Source organism: Agelaius phoeniceus, chromosome 3 (genome assembly GCF_051311805.1).
Source record: "Agelaius phoeniceus isolate bAgePho1 chromosome 3, bAgePho1.hap1, whole genome shotgun sequence".
Lineage (NCBI taxonomy): Eukaryota > Metazoa > Chordata > Aves > Passeriformes > Icteridae > Agelaius > Agelaius phoeniceus.
In genome coordinates this window covers 115,940,183-115,961,223 of record NC_135267.1, presented here as the reverse complement: position 1 = coordinate 115,961,223, position 21,041 = coordinate 115,940,183, and the positions used below count along the sequence as shown (strand labels likewise).

The following is a 21,041-nucleotide window of genomic DNA, read 5'->3' as shown; positions in this document are numbered from 1 at the left end:
CAGGAATGGACCAGGGTGGGAGATGCTGCTCACTCCCAGACATTCAGAAAGGTTTATTAAACTCTATCAAGAATACATCAGATGACTGAATAGAGAAAAGATTATGGCACTGGGAGCAGAGGAGCCTTCCCACCAAGTGCTCACCCACACAATGGAGGTTTCACCTTTTAACTTTTTGGCTCTCCCAAAGTTCTGTCCATCGACTCCTTTTTCACTGCCCAGTGCTGGAGATCACTGCCTGACACCTTGACTGGAGCTCAGGTACTGCCATAGTGACAGTCCCACCCTCCCAAATGTCCCAAACCCAGGGAACTACTGATAACAGCACAAGGAGGTAAAACACAACTGATCTAGAGAACTTCTCCTAACATGCATACATGATATTTGCATTTAACTGTGAGAGTCAGCCATGGCACTGCTCGTCTGTCCCAAGGGAAATGGCAGCAGGAGATCCCTGGCACTCCTCCATCCGCGGGAGCACCCATCCCTCCTGAGCTGCCCTTAATGAGCACCATGGGTATGGAGCCCTGGGGGAGCTGAGGGGCTCAGTCCCACTTTTCCAGCCAGGAACGGCGCTGTGCACACTTCATTGCAGGATCTCAGCAGGCACAACAAAGGCCTTGGAAATCTGAGCCCATCAAGCTTGGAAGGGATACTTTGCTTTTATCTGCTTTGCCTGCAGCAGCCTTGAAAATTCCATAAGTTTAAAAATGCAAAGACCAGTAAGTGGGTAAAAAAAATTCATAAAACAGTCTCTGTAAATATATCCAGAATACAGAGTCCCCTCCTCCTCATATTTTTTTTCAGTTTATACAGCCATTAAAATGAGAAAAACTAGTCTAGTTCCTATGACACTAATTACCATTATATCTCTTTCCATGATGGCCCTTTCCTGTTACATTTTCTTTCAAGGTTTTTGTTTTGCTTTTTAATTAGAGCTCAGATTTCCCATCATTTGTGACTCCTGTCATTGGATGTATATCCCATGAGGTTTTCCCTGTGCTCACTGATCCAATGCCCAGATCCACAATCCCAAACCAAGACCCCACATCATCAGTCCAGCTTTTCCCCCAAAGTCATTCCTTGGAGCCTGGCTACTCCCTGTGGCCTGGCACTAACATTGGGCTTTCAGGTTTGGGAATTTGGGCCATGCTCATGGCAGCTCCCAATCTCAGGCTTCTTTCTGCAAATCCTGTGCTTCCCAGGAAAGCTGTGGGTGCTGGCAAGCCCAGCACACACTTTCTCTCTAGTAAATCACTCCAGGACAAGCTAACATGGTGCAACATATGTTTTATTCTTTATAACATCTTACTTGATTTAGTTTTTTAATTTTGATACTCTGCTCATACTTACAGAACAATTACTTTAATTAATTACTCCTTTACACCAATACCTTCTTCAGGATATTAATTTGTTTTTTAAGCCTAGTAAATGGTTCTCCCACCAGGGAGTTAAACAATGTACTTCAGAATTGTGTATAGACATTTAAAGTTCTGTTCAGATAGCAAACCACTTGACAATATAGAGTATTTCACAGGGTCTTGGTGAAACACTTCCCAAATTTTCTTCTCCATGGACACTACAGTTCTTTTGATAAGAATGGTGCTGGATATTTCCTTGGAAAAGATCAAGCTGGTGTAGGCTGCCTGATTGAGCCTGGGGGCATCTCACCAAGTCTGGCCTTCCATATAAGGGAAATGCAAAATTTAAAAACAAGCCAAAGCAAATAGAAATATTATTGTTGTTGTTGTTAGAAATAATTAAGTATCATAATTGATAATAATTGTTATTCATAGTAACAAAGCACTGACTATTCAGAAGGTGTGCCTCTGGAACAGGTAAGTTTTATCCTCCCTTTGTGCTGGCCATTTTCATTTTCTTATGGAAAATAATCTGAAGCCAGTAGGAATTGCAGCCATCACACTTGCAAGTCACTGTTTGCCAGTGATCATCCTTAAAATGCTGGGATGAAAGAGATGGGGTTTAGTTCTTAATCCCCTTCACTTCACCAGTCAGGATGAGACAGCACTGAGGTCCCAGAGCTGTCCAGGACAGCTTCACCAGGCTGAGGCTTCAGTGGCAAATGCTTTTTTTTTTCTTTTTAAACCAGAATTTCCTGTAAGATCATTTTACTATTAGTGCTATTTTTAAATCCCCATAATCAAAAAGGTTACTCCCACGCACGCACCTGTCTGCAGAAAATCCCCAAACTGCAGGGATTTGTCACCAGTGAATTCCCTAACAGAAACACTCAGCTGCATTCTTCAGAGGGTGTCTGGAAATGCAGACAGCAGAGCGTGCCTGGAGGAGCAGAGGGGCAGCTCCTGTTCCCTCTGCTCCAGGGACTCCCTGTGGCTCCTGGGCACACCCGGGGGAGCTCTCCTTTGGGCAGGTCCCCTGGAGGTGTGAAATGGGCACTTCCCTCCTGGGCAGGTCCTGCACAGGGGTGGCAGCCGGGTGTTTCAATCTTGTTTTCAATTATAAGCATTTCATTGTCGAATGTTGCTGCTTTATTATGTGATAATTAAATATGAATGATTGTGCAGCCATCCTGCCTAAGAGGCTGGAGCAGAATTAAACCAATCCCTCTCATCCTGCTGAATGGCTTTGGAGGTGAAAGGAGTGATCTATTTGCTGTCTCTTATTTTTGCTGTCCTATTGTTTCAGTGCCACGGGCTTCAAAATAGCAAACCAGGCAAGGAATTATAGACATAAATCAGAGCAGGAGGCAGTGTGAGGTCAGGACTGCTGTGCTTCTCACCTGCCTGTTCTCAGCTGCCTTTTGCTGCGAGACAAAGCAGTGCATTCCTGTTAATTTTGTGATCTTGCTAGTGATTGAATGCTTTTTCAGACAAAGTTTGAATCCCTGAGTGCTGTCAAGCAGGAGTTGAGCAGTCTCACTATGCTTAGAACAAGTGCAGAGTGACCAGGCTGGGTCTGGAATGCTGTGGTTGGTGTCCAGTGTTCCATATTCAGCATCTGCCACGCCTGCTTGGTTCCTGATTCACCAGGCTCAGTGTGCAGCACTTCCAGAGAGGGGAATCTCCTTGGGGTGACCACGGTGACTCTGTTGAAAAGCTCAGTGAGTTAAGTAAGATGCAGCCAGAGATATTTAGCCAAAGTAAATCAGCAAAATAAATGTGTTTTCAGTGGAGCCTGGCTGATTTATGGCCCTGGCCACCAATCTGTACATCTTATTCTGGTCAGGTGTTTGTAAACGTGCAGTGGTGCTCAATGGCAGGGCCCAAGTGAGAAATGGATGCAGCCACATGTTACAGCCCTCAGGTGGTACTAGCTAAAAAATGAAATATTTCCTGAAGGAGAGCTGTAACCACACACTGCTCACTTCCCAACCTAGCAGGGGCAGCAGTGTTTTGGGCATAAAGGAGTGGGATGGGATCTGTGGAGGGCTTGGCAATAGTGGGACACAAACTGTGCCAGCACTTGGCATCCCTGATATGGGTGTCCCAGAGCCATGGTTGTGCACCCTGGCTTGCTCGATGCTATGTGTTACAAGGAGATGGAGTTAACGTTTTCCCTCTTTCCCAAGTGTCTTTTATGCTAAGTTAACTAAGAGGCAGTCCTCAGTGGGATTCTGCTGCTCAGGAACATCCTGTTTTATAAAAAAAGAAAAAACTAGGAAAATTCAGTGCCTGCTTAACTGTATGCTACTTTTCATTCCAGCAGTTTGTTAAAGTAGCACATGGAAGTGACCACTCAATGATTCTCATTTAGCTTATCCATGCCCTGAAAATCTGACTCAGCCCACCAGTGTTGCTTGATGCAGACAACTGACTAAGAACAAATGGAAAATAAGTAGTGAGTTTGGATGTCTCTATTGTTGGCTGCTGAACACCCACCTCTGAAATTGGGCTTTTTGAGAGTGTCTTGGGGTTGCATGCCAAATCCCAGCTTGTGATCTGCACTGTATTTAAACATTTCTTCACGTCCTACTGTAATTATTTATTGAGGATTTTTTTTAAGCAATGAGATATGTGATGAAGACCATAAGACATTGCTATGGGTAGTCCTGGGTGAATACAGATGTTCTTCTTTTTGGTGTTTTTTTGGTGAAATACGAAACAAAAGCCAGTATTTGACCAAAGCCATTTTGTGTTGGCAGACCATTGTTCGGGGGAACAAGCCTCGAAAGGACACTTCGATCAACGGGCTGCTGGAGGAGTTTGACAACATCTCGGTGACCCGCTCCAACTCCCTGCGGAAGGAGAGCCCTCCCAGCCACCACCAGGGCAGTGCCAACCACGTGTCCCGGCCCCAGGAGGAGAATGGCTACATCGTGTGCTCGCAGTACTCGAGCGAGTCGGACAGCACGGCCGAGAGCGGCGCGGACCGGCTCCGGGACAGGGCCCTGTGCGGGGACGAGTGGGACCGCTACTGCCAGGGCAGCCTGGCCGCCAGGCACAACGGGCACCTGCTCAAGGTCACTGCCCGCGACTTCTACTACTCAGAAGTGACCCCCCTGCAGTCAGAGCTGTCCAGGTTCCTCCCGGATTACCAGGCGCACCTGGAGAGCAAGCCCAAGGCGCTGGAGTACGGGGGCCTGAGGCTGGAGTACCAGCGGGTGCCCAGCGGCTCCTCCCTGGACTACCGGGATTCCTTCCCCTACGCCCCGTCCCGGGCCTCGCTGCAGAGCGAGGGCCCCAGGGACAGGCTGGACTACGGGGACCCTGACTGGGGACACGGCCTTGCCAGGGAGGACATTGACAAGAGGCCCAAGTCCTCCTACGTGGACCCCGCGAGCCCCCAGCCGGCCATGAGGCAGAGATCCAGGTCGGGCTCGGGCCTGCAGGAGCCGGCCATGCCCTACGCAGCCAGCGCCTTCAAAGCTCACCAGCAGGGACATTCCTACAGCTCCTACACCTACCCCCGCCTGTCCGAGACCGCAGCAGGAGTGCCCAAGGTAACCCAGCTGCCAGGGGCTGCTCCAGGGCGGGGATCAGCCTGTGCACAGGGGCAGGGCCAGGAGCGAGGGCAAGGAGCCGTGCGTGGGCACACCGTGCCAAACGGGGCTGGGAACGGCCCCAGAGTTGTGGGGCTGCTCCTTGGCAGCCTTGGAAACCCACCCACTGTACCTGGGTGTTTGGAAATGGATGTCAGGGACCACTGGGTTTGAGATACTTATTGAAAGGCAGGTTTGGAGTGCCCATCTTCTGGGGATTTTATTTGAAATTCCCAGTAAATGCGAGTTCTTTGGCAGTTTTTTGTAGCTTCAGGAGTTCCTACACCTGAGCAGATCTATAGCAGGAGGTGAGACACTGGTCTGGTTTGTGTATCAGATACTTCTGTGTTTGAATTGTTACTGTGCAAGGCTGAAATCTCAGTATTTATGCTGTGTTTATGCCACCTTTATGTTACAAGGTTTATGAGCTCCTCACTGCTCATGAGAGTAGGGGCTTAGTCCCTTCTGCATTGTTTTTAAGCATTGAAATGAAGTCAAAGCAGCTGACCTCACCCAAGACATTTTAGATGTAGTTTAAAAAAAGGGTTGATATGCAAGAAAACATTTCAGCCATATTATGTAGAGGCTGCTCCTCTCCACAGATCTGTCCCTGCTCTGCCACATGAAGTGTGTGACCTGCACAAGCTCTCCAGCCCTGCTTGCAGCAGTGTGCTGTGACCACTTGCTCAGTTCAGAGTGCTTTTCTCACACCTCTAGTAGCATAACCATGATGACCTTCTTAAGCATCTAATGCTGTGCAAGAGATGCCTTTTCAGTGTAGTTTGCTCTGAACATCACTGAGTTCCCCTAGCAACGGGCACTGTGGTGATCATTTTTCCAAGTCTGGGGTTGCTGTGACTTTTCACATGCTGAGGTGGGTGACTGTCAGTGGTGAGATGTGTTCTTCTCTCTGATGATAGCTGGGCAGTGCATTTGCTTACTGGCTGTGTCCTGCTGCAGTGCCAGGTCTGCAGATCCCTGACATCCCTGGGTTGGAGCTGTGCCAGTCTTGTGCCTCCCTAGGTCTGGCTGCTTTGCCATTACCGTGGTGCAGTGCCCATGGGAAAGGGTGAGCAATGCAGTTTTTGTCCCTCTTTGCACTGGAGCACAGAGCCAGGCTTTGGAGCTTCAGGACAAACCCTGGGGGGAGCAGAAAAGTCACCGGGTCTCTTTAGGTGCCTTTCCAAAGCTCAGGGTGTGGTGGGAGGAGTGTGTGTGGTAGTTACACCAGTGAGGCATTCAGTGTGGATTCTGGAAGCTGGGAGGAAAATCTGGGCTGGGTTAGCTGCCATTTCCTTTACTGAGAGCAGTCATTTTGTCAGAGTTTAGAAAAGAGGAGGGTAAATCCAGAAATGCAGAGACCCTGTAGCACCTGCTTCTGCCAGTTTTACAGCAATCAGTAGGGCAGAAGACACAGGTGTTTACTATAGGATTCCAGCACTTTGAAAAATACCCCATTAAAATGCAGTAACAACTTTCCTTTAAAGAAATATATGCCTCTGTGCAAGATTCATTGTGAGCTGTTCCTCCTCAGAGCATCAAAACCACTCCTACAGCCTTGGTGTATTGAAACTTGATGATTCACTGTTAAATGCAGCAGTTCAATTCCCAAACCTGTCCACAGCTCCTGCAGGTGAATAGGAGTTTCTTGTCTTGGATGATTGCTGAAGAATCTTCTTTTCAAGGAGGCATTAGTAAAATAATGGTTCATCAAATGAGCTTACTAAATGAGAGTCAGATTTCAAATCAGATATTTTACAAATGAGATTGGGTTTAAAGTATAATTAAAAGAGGTGAAAAAGTAAGTGAAAAAGTCTGCAGGCACAAATGTGTGGCATCAAAGTGCCTGTAACAAGGATGTTCATTTTGGCTTGTGAATGTGAAAAGCAGATTTACTTCAGTATTATTTGCAGGTAAGAGATGTCAGACCAGTCAAATGTGTGCGCTGTTTCATCATCAGGGATTTCAGAGTTGTTACATCAGAGGCCTTGCCCTGCCCTGGGCATGGCCACTGCCGTGCAGTGGAACCATGGAGGTGTAGGAAGCCAGAGGCTCGGATTTGCCTCCCTTTGAGCCACTCCTGTGTCAGCCTCTGCTCTCCTGTCCTGCAGACTGGCTCCAGGACACCTGCAAGGAGCTGCAGAGTCTGCTGTGTCACCCTCCCCACACAGAGCTGGTGTCCCACCTCAGTATTGTCTCACAATATCGAGTTCATTCTTGGCTTCTCTTTGGCCACTCTGTTCTGCATGGGGTTTTTTACCCTCCTCTTCATCACAGGCAGCCCTCCTAACTTCTGCACCAAGCCCTATTACTTCAAAGCTCCTTCCCCTGTCATTTTCCAGGAGGAGCTCTCTGGGACCCTGTCCTGTCCCTCTTTCAAGGGCCCATGATGTCTGCTCCCCCTTTGCTGCTGTAATGCAGCAGAGGTGTCTCACCTGGTCCCTGTGTCCCTCTGTACCACGGGCACATTTCCAGCCTGGCAAAGGCAGGGCCAAGCCTTCGCTGTCAGAAACCCCCTCCTTTTCCCCTCTGTTCCCATTCCCAGCCAGCAGCTGTGTGTGAGCGCTGCCTGCCACCTCTGTGTGTGGAACAGGCAGTCCTGGGGCTTTGCCCAGCAAAGCACCAGAGCCAGACCTTTGCCTTTGTGGTCTCAGTGTGGGTTACAGACCATCCCTTCTGCACCTTCCCCTGGCAGACTGTGCAGGCGTGGGGGATGCCACTGTGCCATGATGAATGTTGTGCCAGAGCTTTGGCTGCTCCTTTGACCTGATCTGGAAGGAATGCAGGACTGCTTTCTTCTTTCCTTTGTAGCATTTAAAGAACTTCCATTCAGTAGGGGCTGCATTCAGCAGCAGAAATGGAATGATTGGTGGAGTAAAGTGCGTTCATTTTGCTGTGATGTGGAGCACTGTGTCAGGACACAGCCTTGGAGGAGAGCTTCAGTGACTTACCCATGGTAGCTCCTGACTACTTGTAGCATTTCTTGGGATTCAGGAAGTGGGTTTACATTGTGCAGCAATGCTAACCTCAGAAAGGCTCTGAAAACTCTTAGCAAGCACACTGAACCCCTGAATGTTCATTCTAAAATTCTACTGCAGAATATTCTTTGGCCAGTGTGTTAAGCCTGGGGCATACTCAGAAATACCAGACATGGGCAAAGCCTCAAATAATTCATTAGCGTGGATTTATCCAGCTTGAATTTCTAGACCAGGTTTTCCCTATCTCAGTGGTTATAAAGAAAATGGTGTATTTACAGCCAAAGCAATAAATTATTTGTCCCTACATACACTGATATATAGGACAGGGTTAGATTGAGTTCCCCTCCCTCCACCAAACCATCTGAGCACTTCTCTGCGTTAATTAGTTTGGCAGATGTAATGTCCTTCGTGAAATTCATGTGTCTGACTCCCTTCTGTTTGATGGCCATCCCTGCCTGCTGGAGTAAGGGAAATGATGCTGTAATGGGGTGGGTTTCTGCCTCAGCACCCCCGGCACGCTGGGAGGTGACTGCACAGCCCTGCTGCTGCTGCTGCTGCTGCTGGGTGCTCCTGATGGAGGGTGAGTGGGTGGCTGTCAGCCCTGCAGGAGGCAGACTCCAGCCCTCCCCAGGAAAGCCTCTGGGCAGCCCCTCTGCAGGGCATTCCCTCCTCCTGCTAGGGCTGTGCTGGGAAGCCTCTGGGCAGCCCCTCTGCAGGGCATTCCCTCCTCCTGCTAGGGCTGTGCTGGGAAGCCTCTGGGCAGCCCCTCTGCAGGGCATTCCCTCCTCCTGCTAGGGCTGTGCTGGGAAGCCTCTGGCAGCCCCTCTGCAGGGCATTCCCTCCTCCTGCTAGGGCTGTGCTGGGAAGCCTCTGGGCAGCCCCTCTGCAGGGCAGTCCCCCTTCCTGCTAGGGCTGTGCTGGGAAGCCTCTGGGCAGCCCCTCTGCAGGGCATTCCCTCCTCCTGCTAGGGCTGTGCTGGGAAGCCTCTGAGCAGCCCCTCTGCAGGGCATTCCCTCCTCCTGCTAGGGCTGTGCTGGGAAGCCTCTGGGCAGCCCCTCTGCAGGGCATTCCCTCCTCCTGCTAGGGCTGTGCTGGGAAGCCTCTGAGCAGCCCCTCTGCAGGGCATTCTCCCTTCCTGCTAGGGCTGTGCTGGGAAGCCTCTGAGCAGCCCCTCTGCAGGGCATTCCCTCCTCCTGCTAGGGCTGTGCTGGGAAGCCTCTGGGCAGCCCCTCTGCAGGGCATTCCCTCCTCCTGCTAGGGCTGTGCTGGGAAGCCTCTGGCAGCCCCTCTGCAGGGCATTCCCTCCTCCTGCTAGGGCTGTGCTGGGAAGCCTCTGGGCAGCCCCTCTGCAGGGCATTCCCCCTTCCTGCTAGGGCTGTGCTGGGAAGCCTCTGGGCAGCCCCTCTGCAGGGCATTCCCTCCTCCTGCTAGGGCTGTGCTGGGAAGCCTCTGGGCAGCCCCTCTGCAGGGCATTCCCTCCTCCTGCTAGGGCTGTGCTGGGAAGCCTCTGAGCAGCCCCTCTGCAGGGCATTCCCTCCTCCTGCTAGGGCTGTGCTGGGAAGCCTCTGGGCAGCCCCTCTGCAGGGCAGTCCCCCTTCCTGCTGGGGCTGTGCTGGGAAGCCTCTGGGCAGCCCCTCTGCAGGGCATTCCCTCCTCCTGCTAGGGCTGTGCTGGGAAGCCTCTGGGCAGCCCCTCTGCAGGGCATTCCCTCCTCCTGCTAGGGCTGTGCTGGGAAGCCTCTGGGCAGCCCCTCTGCAGGGCATTCCCCCTTGCCCCCAAGGCCCTGGTGGAGTGAAGGCAGGCCCAGCAGCCCTGGTGGCTCACAGGGAGGTGGGAAAGGCCAGCAGAGAATTGCTCTGGAGGTGCCTCCAGCCCCAGGCTCCTCCTCGCGGTGCAGAGCCCGCGCTGATAAATTGATGCTGCGGCAGATTTTTTTTTTTCTTTTTCTTTTTTCCTTTTTTTTTTGCAGTCTTAGCATAAAATGGTCAAATGATGTTCCACCGCAGAATTCAATTTCACAGTTCAGTTGGGTCCTTGATTACACTGCCAAATTCAGATTAATGTGCATTTAACTAACATGGATCAGGGACTCCTGGCCGGCAGCCAGCAGTAATAGTAGCAGCCGTGAGCTGTGTAGAGTTTGCTGCTCTGTCCATCCCTGTGCACTGCCACTGAAATTGATTGATTAAATGAACTCATTGCCATAATTATTTGTAATTGTGCTACATGATGAGCCTGTGTCAAACCGCCCCCCTGCCCTGAGATGCTCCACACATTGTCAGGAGTCACACATTGTAAATTTGAAGATGTTCTTTTCCAGAGGAAAAAAATATAATTTTTGGATAGGTTTTTTTTTTTTTGTTCTACATCTTTTGGGGGGGTTTTAGTTTGGATGGAAGCAAGCAAACCATTAAGTTTGTAAATGTGGAGTATTCATTAGCCTTCAATATAAGAAGCTTAGAGAAGCTTGGAAAATACAAAAAATAGAAAGGAACCTACAAATGAACCAGGCTTCCCATTGGGATAATTTCCTTTGCGATTTTCTCTGATTTCAGATGAAAATTAGCAGTTTTGTGACACTGCAGTTAAGTAGTGTGTCGCTGTGGAAAATGATTTAAGAAATGGTGAATTGAATTAGGCTCCTCATCAAACTCAAGTAAGCAGTCACTCAGACAACAGCTGGCAGCATGGCAAGACAGGAGATGACAGGGATTTTAGGGTACCACCATCTCCACAGGAATGGGTTGGGTTATCCCTGAATTGCTGCAGAAAAATGTAAGACAAGGCTAAGAGCCGAGAATCAAAATGCAGGTACTGGTAAGACACAGATTGAAATTTGCTAGAGGGCGAGTTTTATGGATGTGACAGGGATGGAGTCTTGCAGGAAATGGCCCAGAGAGCCTGCAGGGCACTGCAGATGCAGAGCAGATACACTTTTTTAAGCATAGATCCCTTCCAGTGCAGGCCATTCTGTGATTCAGCAAAGACTCTGGAATGCCCAAACAGGTACCCGGACAGAAGAACAGAGCAGGGGTGCAGAGGAGATGTCCTGTGTGTGCTGAGGGCACTGCAGCCCTCCATGGTGTGGAAATCCCTGCCCAGCCTGGGCAGCAGTGCCGTGCTGAGCAGAGGGGGTGCAGTGTGGCAGCACGCTGTGCCAGCTCTGCTGGGCCCTCCAGGGGGCTGGAGACGGATGGAGGGGCAGGGCAGGGCAGGGCAGGGAGGAAGGAGGGAGCTGTTCCCAGCCTCAGTGTCTGTGTGTGCCTTGCAGGTGGATTATGACCGAGCGCAGCTGGTGGTGAGCCCGCCGCTCTGCGGCTCGGACACCTACCCCCGGGGCCCAGCCAAGCTACCTCAGAGCCAGAGCAAGGGCAGCTACTCGGGCAGCAGCTACCAGTACCCCCTGCTGTACCACAAGGCTCCCCACCTGCAGCAGCCCGGCTCCCCGTACGCGTCCCCGGGCTCGTACCCCGGCTCCCCCAGCCTGGCGCCGGGCGCGTACCCCCCGCCCAGCTGGGGCTCGTGCTCGGAGCAGGCGCCCTCCAGGGTGTCCCACGAGCAGTTCCGCGCCGCCCTGCAGCTGGTGGTGAGCCCCGGGGACCCCCGCGAGTACCTGGACAGCTTCCTCAAGATCGGCGAGGGCTCCACGGGCATCGTGTGCATCGCCACCGAGCGCCACTCGGGCAAGCAGGTGGCTGTCAAGAAGATGGACCTCAGGAAGCAGCAGAGGAGGGAGCTGCTCTTCAATGAGGTACGGGGCCTTGGGGGTGCCTTGGGCTTTTTGGGTTCAACAGGAGACACAAGGAGCCACATTCATACCTTTCCAAACGGGGTGAGGAGTCCCACACACGTCTGTGCTTGTATAAATATTGTGTAGCCATTCCAGTTTCAAGTCAGCCACTTCTCCTCCAGGCTTGAAACCTCTGGTGCTGTCCCAGGAAACAGCTGAGAGATGTATCAGCTGGTCCGTGCAGTGTGTCAGCTGCTCAGACATGGCCCTGCTGCCTTTTCTGTCTCCTGGCACAGTTGATTATTCCAGGAGGGAGGATCCAAACTAACCAGGCTGTTCCAGAGTGTGTGTGCTGTATTTCTGGCATACACGTGCTGTTTGTTTCCTCCCTCCTTCCTCTCCTAACCATCAGCGCTCCCTGTGCTTTCTGGATGGTACTAAGCTAAGAGCTGTGAGTCCTTTTCCATGGAACTACCTGTGTTAATTCCCACAACTCCTCTCCTGAGTGCTTGCAGCCAGCTCAGAGCCCACAGCTGCTTATGGGAGACTGTTTTCCCTCTGTATGTTATTTTAAATTTCAGAGCACTGGTTTTCATTTGCCATTTTTTCACCCAGTTTATTTGGGGCTTGAGAGTACCTTCTGCAACTTGAAGAGTTTCTCCTTTTTTTAACTTCTTACTCCCTTAAAGCATCTGGTGGGGTGTGTTCACTGCTCCCTTTTTGAGATCACTTGTTAATATCTGATCAATACCAAAAACACCCCCAAGGAAGCCTCCTGTGAGAATGAACCTTTTAATTCTATATTTTGTTTCCTATACACTGTGTGTCTTCCCTCAGCACATGACAGACTGGATTCTTTAAAACATCCCATTTTTTAATTACAATATTAAACAGCAAACTTCCCCTTGTTCTTCTTTACACAGTGCAGGACTGTGCTGGTTATTTGGGCTTGGCTTTGCCTCTGCTGGAGGCTGTGCTGGCTCTAACTGAGCATCCCTTGAGCAGTGACAGCTTGAAGCAGGTCCTGCATGCTGTGCAGCACCAAGCTGCTTCCCTGCCACGCTCCATCTGAAAATCTCTTGCAGCAGGGATGGAGCCCCTCTGTCTGTCTGTGGTGGAGCCTTGCCTGGCTGTTCTCTCTCTCTTGTGCTTGCCACTCTGGCACCCTCAGTCCCCTGAGGTCACGGGCACTGTCCTGGCTGGGCTGCCCTCACTGTGGTGCCAGTTCTGGGCAGCCCCTTTGGGGTGCATTTTGTGGGGGTAGGGGAAGGTCTGGCATTGCCCTGGCAGGGCAGTGCCCTGCTACCTGGCATCCCTGGCACTCTGAGGACAGAGCTTCCTCCACACCTGCCCCTGGAGCCCTGCCCAGCCCCACAGTGGCCAAATGGCTGCAGGTCCCGCCAGGGGAAGGGCCCAGCAAGGCCAAGGGGTATTCAACTTTTCCTTGGACTTTCTGAGCTGTGCTGGAACCCAGGGCTTGGTGGCTCTGTGTGACCCTTTCTATGTGTTTTCTATTCTTCTCTCTTTTCGGAATTTTTGAGTAACTTAAAATTGAACTTAAAATCTAATTAAAAGCTTATAGGTTTGCCAAGATGAATGGGCCAAGTTAATGGGCTTTGAGAAGTGTTTTACATGGATTCAGTGTTGCACAAAACCTTTTACCAAAGTTCTCTGATTTTTCTTAAGTTGCCAGTGAAGTTTTTTGTTGTTTGATCTCTTGAGAATTTCTTGTTGATATTTCTCCCATGTCTCAAACTCAGAGTACACAAAAAGCAGTAGTAAGCCTTTTAAAAGTCTCTTTGAGTGAGTTTTCTGGGGCCTTACTCCAGCATTCTGTTTAAAATCTATGCAAAGTACCATTCACTACGTGATAAAAATGACTTTGATGTGTTGAGGGATTGATCAGGTCAAAAAAAGAATCTGTTGTACTGAAAGCAATTGGCAATAAAAAAACCAATTAAATAAACAGGTCTGTTCCTGCAGGCTGAAATAAAACAATTATCTACTGTTTATACTCTATCAACTAGAGATTCTTTTTTCCCCCTGATGCATTTACAAGGACTGATGTTTTTATGTACATATTCTGATGTTGTTCACGCGCTGGCGTAAGGATGAGGGAGGATGCGATTCATTGCAGATCCTTCCCTCAGCACCGGTGACAAAGGTCTCAACGAGTGTCACTGGAGCCTGTGGCACTGGCAGCTGTCCCTTTGTGCCCCTGCAGGTGGTGATCATGAGGGATTACCACCACGAGAACGTGGTGGACATGTACAACAGTTACCTGGTGGGGGACGAGCTCTGGGTGGTGATGGAGTTCCTGGAGGGCGGCGCCCTGACCGACATCGTCACTCACACCAGGTGGGCTGGGCTGGGCTGGGCTGGGCACACAGACGGCAAACTGCACACAACACACACAGAAACACTTACAGAACAGAGACCATGCATTTTATGTGTCCTGGAACTGAACCCATTCCTAGCATGCTCGCTGTGCCACCATCAGTAACCAGAGGGGCAGGTGAACTCCTGGGAGCAGCAACATTTGCTGAACCAAAGGGAAAGAAACACCTGGGAGGGCCTGGTGGGGATCTGCTACACTTTGGGAGGTGGTTTAGCACCAACACAGCTCTTATCCATTACTTCCTAAAACAGAAAAAAACCAAAAAAAAAGTTCTTTTCCCTGTTTGGTGATCTGTATTGTTGGGGTTGCTGTCATAACCACGTCTGCTCTAAGGGTGATTTCTGCTCACAAAGGTTATCTGCAAACCAAGCCCAAAATATAAGGGGAAAAGTATTTTTATGTCAGAATATTTTGTGCTTATGGTGGAGCACATTCCCATATTTCAGTTAATATCCCACCTTTAAAGTAGGAAATTAGCCAGCACAAGAGCTGCAGTGTATGGAACTGCTCTGCCTCTTCTGAGGGGAGACATTAGATTTTACAGCCCTCTTTCCACCTGCTCTTTGCTCATCTGCTTCTGATAAGCTGGATAAAATGAGACAGGGAAGAGGGATTCTTTATTTAATTTCTTCTTGAATGAAAGAAAATTAGAATTTCCACACCAAACTAGTGGGAGAATATTTAGGGGAGCAAGAACAAAAGCAGGGAATTGTAAATGAAAAAATTTGTGTTCTCTCCAAGTTAAATGGTGCTCTTAGATCCTACCAAGAGTTAGAACACAGGTGTTTTACTTTTGAGTGTTACCTTAGCTTATGTGCTGAAATAAATCACAGTATTGCAAGTATTTGCCAAACTATTAAAGGCTCTATCTTGGATGTTTCTGACAGAAGTTTGACAGCAAACAGATGTTCCCAGGACACCACATCTTAAGAGCTGTCATCTATTTTTAACTCAAAACAGTCTTTTCTTAATCTGTTGGGTGTTTTGATTTTTTTTACATTGCATGACCTTCCCTCAAAGATCCTGCTAAAATCTGCAAATGGCACACAAATTAAAGCAGAAATCTCCACAGGTGTTCTTTTGCTGTGTAAAAGAGATGCTGGGGACATCAGGGATGAGACAGTGGCACCAGGGTGCCCAGCCCATCCCAGGCATTGCACTGTAGCTCAGAGAATGACCTCAGAATGGGGTTTTTCAGCCGTGCACAGAAATGAGGACTCTTGTTTGTTTTTCTGCTGAAATACCCAGAATATTTTTATAGGAAGGCATGAAAGTGCTCTCAAAGAGCTACAACCCAGGGCCTGATGTTTTGCCTACACAATTAAGGGTGCTTTCCCTCATATTTATTCCACACCTGTTCCCATCCCAGTAGCGAAGCCTGCTTGGCAAGCAGCGAGCTTACTGTAAATAAGGCATTTCTGTGATTTCCCAGAGGGAGATTTCTGTGCTTTCCCCGAGACCCCAGCACATGGCACACGCGGCTGTTGACAGTAATGCAGGGCTCGCTGCAGGGCTGGTCCCCACGGCTCAGCTCGCAGAACCAGGAGCAGAGATGGCCCCAGAGGTGCTGCAGGCAGATCTCCCGGCCAGGGCTGTGCTGGAGGCAGTGCCTGTCCCCTGCCCAGGCTGAGCTCTGTGTGTGTGTGTGTGCTATCCTTGCAGGATGAACGAGGAGCAGATCGCCACGGTGTGCGTGTCCGTGCTGCGCGCCCTGTCCTACCTGCACCACCAGGGCGTCATCCACCGCGACATCAAGAGCGACTCCATCCTGCTGACCAGCGACGGCAGGGTGAGCCTGCGCTGTGTCACAGTCTGGCAGCGGCACTGCCACGGCGGGTGCCAGTGACACACAGGGAGAGCCCACGGAGGGGGGGATGACTCGGGGGAGAAGCTGAAGCCAAGGAACACGGGCCTGGCCTCACCGGTGATTGGCATCTGTGCTGCAGGCAGAGTCCTGCGGAGGAATGGAGCCTCAGAGGCAGTGGCAGTAGAGATGATGATCTGGTGATGGGAGACCTCTCTTTGGGTCTACAGATGCCTTTCAACAACACTTTCTTTTTACCACACTTAGTTATCATTTACTCAGCAGTTTCAGTACATGTGCTCTGCTTCCCCAAGCTGGCTGGGAGGCCAGCATCAATCTATGCAAATAGGAAATAATCTGCATTACTGCTGAAATCCTCCCCAGATGGTAAGAGTAGCTTTCACACTTTTAAGATGCTTGATAAAATCTGTCCCACACTTCCATGTACGTTACTTGCTGTGCCTTTGTTTTGTTAATGAGCAGGGGGAGAAGGGGACAGAATGCTGCACAAGGCTTGCTCACTAAACAAAACGTGGTTTGCACACAAAAAAATTAGGGTTGCTCCACTGGCCTTACACACCTGTCTAAGGCAAGACCTGAGGGTTGGACTGAGCCCAAGAGCTTTGGTTTGGCAGCAGATCCAGACCTTCCCCTTCCCCAGGTGAAGCTCTTGGCTCCCCAGGCCTGGTCTGACTCAGTAGCCAAAGGCTGGCCTGTCCAATTTGATGCCCACTCACCAAGGGAGAGGGATTTCCTTCCTGCAGCAGCCACAGGCTGCTCCTCTTAGTCCTGTCAAGGAAAGCCAATCCCACGTGTGCAGGAGTTGTTCAGTTGTGATTTCAGTTCATGTTGCTGGAATAACATCTGATCTGTGCTCAGGATCTGCATACAGTGCCTCATTATACTCATTACTCCAGTCCTTATTATCTGCATTGCAGATTTCTTCATGGCTGTGTTGTGCAATTATCTTTTTTTAGAAAATCCTCATCTTTTATGTACTCCAATGAGCAATAGATATGCAAAACCTCTTGTGCTCCTACAAAAGAAGATTGGGCTCTGCTTCCAAAATATGCATTATTTCTTCCATTCTTCATCCTGTAAACTGAAAAATACATTTAGCGTGGAGCACTTGGCTATTATTGGCTTTGTTTTAGAAATACCAACAATCATTTCATAATTCTGTTAAAAATAATATCCGTATCTTTTTTAAAAAGTAATGTCTGTGCTGAATCCAAAAGTGAGTGCTGACAATAAGTCTACACAATGCAGGGATTTATGCAGCTTCCCACTCCAGCTGTCCTGGGGCTGTTTGGGCTCCCTCTGTATCCCCAGACATGGAGTACTTGATGGGATACACAGCCTGGGGACCTGGGCCATGGGTCACCATTGGACTGGGCAGTGATGGAGGTCAGGAAAATGTCCAGGAACATCCCTTGGAGAGCTTCCAGGCCTCCAAGTAAGTACTTGGAGGGGTAAAAAAAAAGATTTTAGCCTTAAGGATCAAGCTGTTTCTGGAAGGGGGTGATGCCACCAACCCTCAGACCAGCTTGTTGTGGAACTTTCACCTTGGCATTGTACAGCAACAGAGAGGGGGAGGTGATAATTTTCCATAATTTTTGTTGTTAAAAAAAAACAGTCATAAAAGTGTGAGCCAGGCACATGATGCAGCAGGAGCTGCTCTCGGGAGTGCTTGTGTATCCCATAATTTCTATTTCAGGTCACTGCCACAGCTGCTCAAGGACAGCACTGATTCCCGAGCTGCCAGCAAAGGGAACAGGTTCACTCTTTGGCAAGGAGTCCTGTACCCTTCCCTGCCTCCTCCAGCTCCGCTCTCCTGCTGCCCAGAGATGGCAGCTCCTTCAGTGACACCCACAGTGGGAGTCCTGGGCCTGGCAGACCCTTGGAAGGGGTTTATTTTCTGTGGGTGATTAAAAGGAGTGGGGTGGGTGTCACTTGGAATATGTGTATTACTGGGTATCACATGTATATAACTACAAGCATGGGAGCTCTGTTTGGAATATTTTGTTTTCCTTTATTTTTAAATGTTATAAGCCATCTATCACCTCCCCATCCTTTGCTGGTGGAGAGGCAATGGGCTGTGACAGATGACATCAGGAATGAGCACCAGTGCCACCCTCCTCCATCTCCCCTTCATTTTAATGAGCTGTGTGTTCCCCAGGCTGGGCTCCCATCCCAGCCCCTCCTCCAGAGCTGGGCTGCTGTCCTGTTACTCAGGAGGGGCTTTTTCTTCTTCTTTTCACAGATAAAATTGTCTGACTTTGGGTTCTGCGCCCAAGTGTCAAAGGAGGTCCCCAGGAGGAAGTCCCTGGTTGGGACACCCTATTGGATGGCACCAGAGGTGATATCCCGCCTGCCCTACGGCACTGAGGTGAGCACAGGACACTCCAGAGGGGATTCCCAGCTCCCTGTGGCACTGAGCTGGGCACAGGACACTCCAGAGGGGTTATCCCAGTTCCCTGTGGCACTGAGCTGGGCACAGGACACTCCAGAGGGGATTCCCAGTTCCCTGTGGCACTGAGCTGGGCACAGGACACTCCAGAGGGTTATCCCAGCTCCCTGTGGCACTGAGGTGAGCACAGGACACTCCAGAGGGGATTCCCAGCTCCCTGTGGCACTGAGCTGGGCACAGGACACTCCAGAGGGGTTATCCCAGTTCCCTGTGGCACTGAGCTGGGCACAGGACACTCCAGAGGGTTATCCCAGCTCCCTGTGGCACTGAGGTGAGCACAGGACACTCCAGAGGGGATTCCCAGCTCCCTGTGGCACTGAGCTGGGCACAGGACACTCCAGAGGGGTTATCCCAGCTCCCTGTGGCACTGAGCTGGGCACAGGACACTCCAGAGGGGTTATCCCAGTTCCCTGTGCACTGAGCTGGGCACAGGACACTCCAGAGGGGATTCCCAGCTCCCTGTGGCACTGAGCTGGGCACAGGACACTCCAGAGGGCATATCCCAGGAGGGGATATCCCCAGTCCCTGCAGCAGCCAGGTGAGCACAGCAGGCACTGCAGGAGGGATATCCCAGCCCCGTGGAGCTGTGTCAGAGCTGTGCAGGTCAGGAACGTTTGCACAGCTGTGCTAAATAGCAGTGATTCCGTTTGCCCCAGAGTGCAGCATCGTGCCTGGTTTGGAAGTGTTTCCCCAGGATGGAGTTATTAAATAACAACTCCATTCAGCACTCCCAGCAGTGCAGTGCTTTGGGGTGCTGCAGTGAAGGGAAGTGCCCCCATTTGCACACTGTGAAGGGCCCCGTGCTGCTGTTGAACACTGAGCCTGCAGGCTGGAGCTGCACTCACAGGTGTGCCCTGCTGCCTGTGCCAAAGCAGCAGCCACCTCACACACCCCCTGCCCGGCCCAGTGCCACCAGTGTGTGCCAGGGCCACTCTGCCCTCATCCTGCCCTTGCCCCCCGGAGGAGAGGAGAGCCAGGGCAGCACCCGGGGCCAGCTGGGTGGGCTGCACCTCCACCCTCTGTGGTAGGACTGCTCTCCATCCATGGGCTCCTTCCTTGCAGTCATTGCTGGCATCAGCTGGGACACGGGGATGGGAAAAGCCCCTCTGTGGGAGCTGTTTCAGGCACTGCCTGATGTTCTGGGAGAGGCAAGGCACACGTTTCACTAGAAGCCTTCAGAGGAGCCCGGCAAGGAGGGAGCTCTGCAGTGCCACACCCGTGCACAGGCAGCTGTGAGTGACAGAGGGGACCCGGTGACAGTGACACACCCTCCCCTGCAGGGACACAGCTGCTGCAGAGCTCGGCCCTGGCAGCCAGCAGAGGCAGGACTCGGGATGGCCACACACAGCTTCACTGCACGTACCTGCACAGAACACATCTACAAATACAGATGTGCTCAGGGAAGGGAGATGAGATGAGCAGGAGCTGCTCCGTCCTCACACTGCTCTGGCACGGCACAGTATGAGCACCCTGCAGGCACTGCTCTCCACCCAGGATCTGTGCTGCTGGAGAAGACATTCCAGAGATAATAGCATCAACTATTATTAGCCCATTAATAGCTTAGGGGGATTATAAAGTGGCTGAACTTAGGGCTGCATGAAGTTTCCCCACCAGAAGGGAAAGGGAAAAGAAAGGATTTAAGCTAAAGGATCATGTTGGCAAAAGAGCAAAAGCAGAATGAACTGGCCCTGACTGTATTTGGGTTGGCAAACGACAGGAATTACAGTCATCAGAGGACTGGGATTCTGAAGCAGCTCTGCAGCAGGCCAGGACTAAGAAAAGAAAAAAAAAGTGATTTTTTTGAGCTGGAGCTGAATCACTTTCCAAAGGTGTTACATAATGTGCTACCTGTGCTGGCTGCAAACAAGCCTGGCTGTAGTGAGTGCTTGCATTTGCCTCGGGCTCTGGAATGGAGTTCCCATAGTCTTTCAGCTCCAGGGGAACAGAGTAAGTGATTCCACAGCAGCTGAAGTGTTCCCTGCTCTCCAGCAGCTGCAGGGCCGGCCTGGGGGGGCGCTCAGTGCAGGTCAGTGCCACTGGAATGCAGGACAGCAGGACACAGCCTCTCCAAGGGTGCAGCTTCCAGTGGGCAGCACCTGAGGCAGCTGCAGAGCGTGGAGTGTGAGCCCCTGCTGGCCTGGTCTGTCAGGCCCTCACTGCTAGAGGGAAAGCCATGGCTGGCTGGTAAAAAAGAGCAATGGATGGAGCTGGTGCTGGCCGGGCAGGCAGCAGCAGGAGCCAGTGCAGTGCCAGCAGTGCCCCTGAGCCCTGTGCTGTTGCAGGTGGACATCTGGTCCCTGGGCATCATGGTGATGGAGATGATCGACGGGGAGCCGCCGTACTTCAACGAGCCGCCGCTGCAGGCCATGCGCCGCATCCGGGACAACCTCCCGCCCCGCGTCAAGGACACACACAAGGTCAGCCTGCCCTGCCACCAGGGCCTGCCACTGCCAGCACACCCTGCCCACCCAGACCCTCACTCTCACCTCCAAGGGGCCACTGGAGCAGTGGGTGCCACACAGGGCTCCTGGGGGGGGAGAGAGGCCGAAGCCATCGGTCACGGCCTTGTTTGTGCCTGACCCTGGCACTGCTTTTGCACCCAGAGATGGCAAAAGGAGCTGGGCACAGCCCCAGTCGCCCTGTGCTTCCCAGCCTGCCCGAGGACCAGAGCAGCTGAGCTCACTGCCCTGCTGCAGGTGGG

General features: G+C 51.2%; 1 protein-coding gene across 4 annotated transcripts in view; it reads left to right on the top strand.

The window, feature by feature from the left end:
- The window catches only part of PAK5 (p21 (RAC1) activated kinase 5), a 217,688-nt gene that overhangs the window by 194,283 nt on the left and 2,364 nt on the right, over positions 1–21,041 (top strand). For all 4 annotated transcript variants that reach the window (XM_077176304.1, XM_077176305.1, XM_077176306.1 and 1 more), the window contains 6 exons: positions 4,124–4,921; positions 11,210–11,689; positions 13,893–14,026; positions 15,729–15,855; positions 18,134–18,259; positions 20,623–20,757. In XM_077176304.1, coding sequence (XP_077032419.1) covers positions 4,124–4,921; positions 11,210–11,689; positions 13,893–14,026; positions 15,729–15,855; positions 18,134–18,259; positions 20,623–20,757 — 1,800 coding nt within the window. The remainder of the gene's footprint in view (positions 1–4,123; positions 4,922–11,209; positions 11,690–13,892; positions 14,027–15,728; positions 15,856–18,133; positions 18,260–20,622; positions 20,758–21,041) is intronic.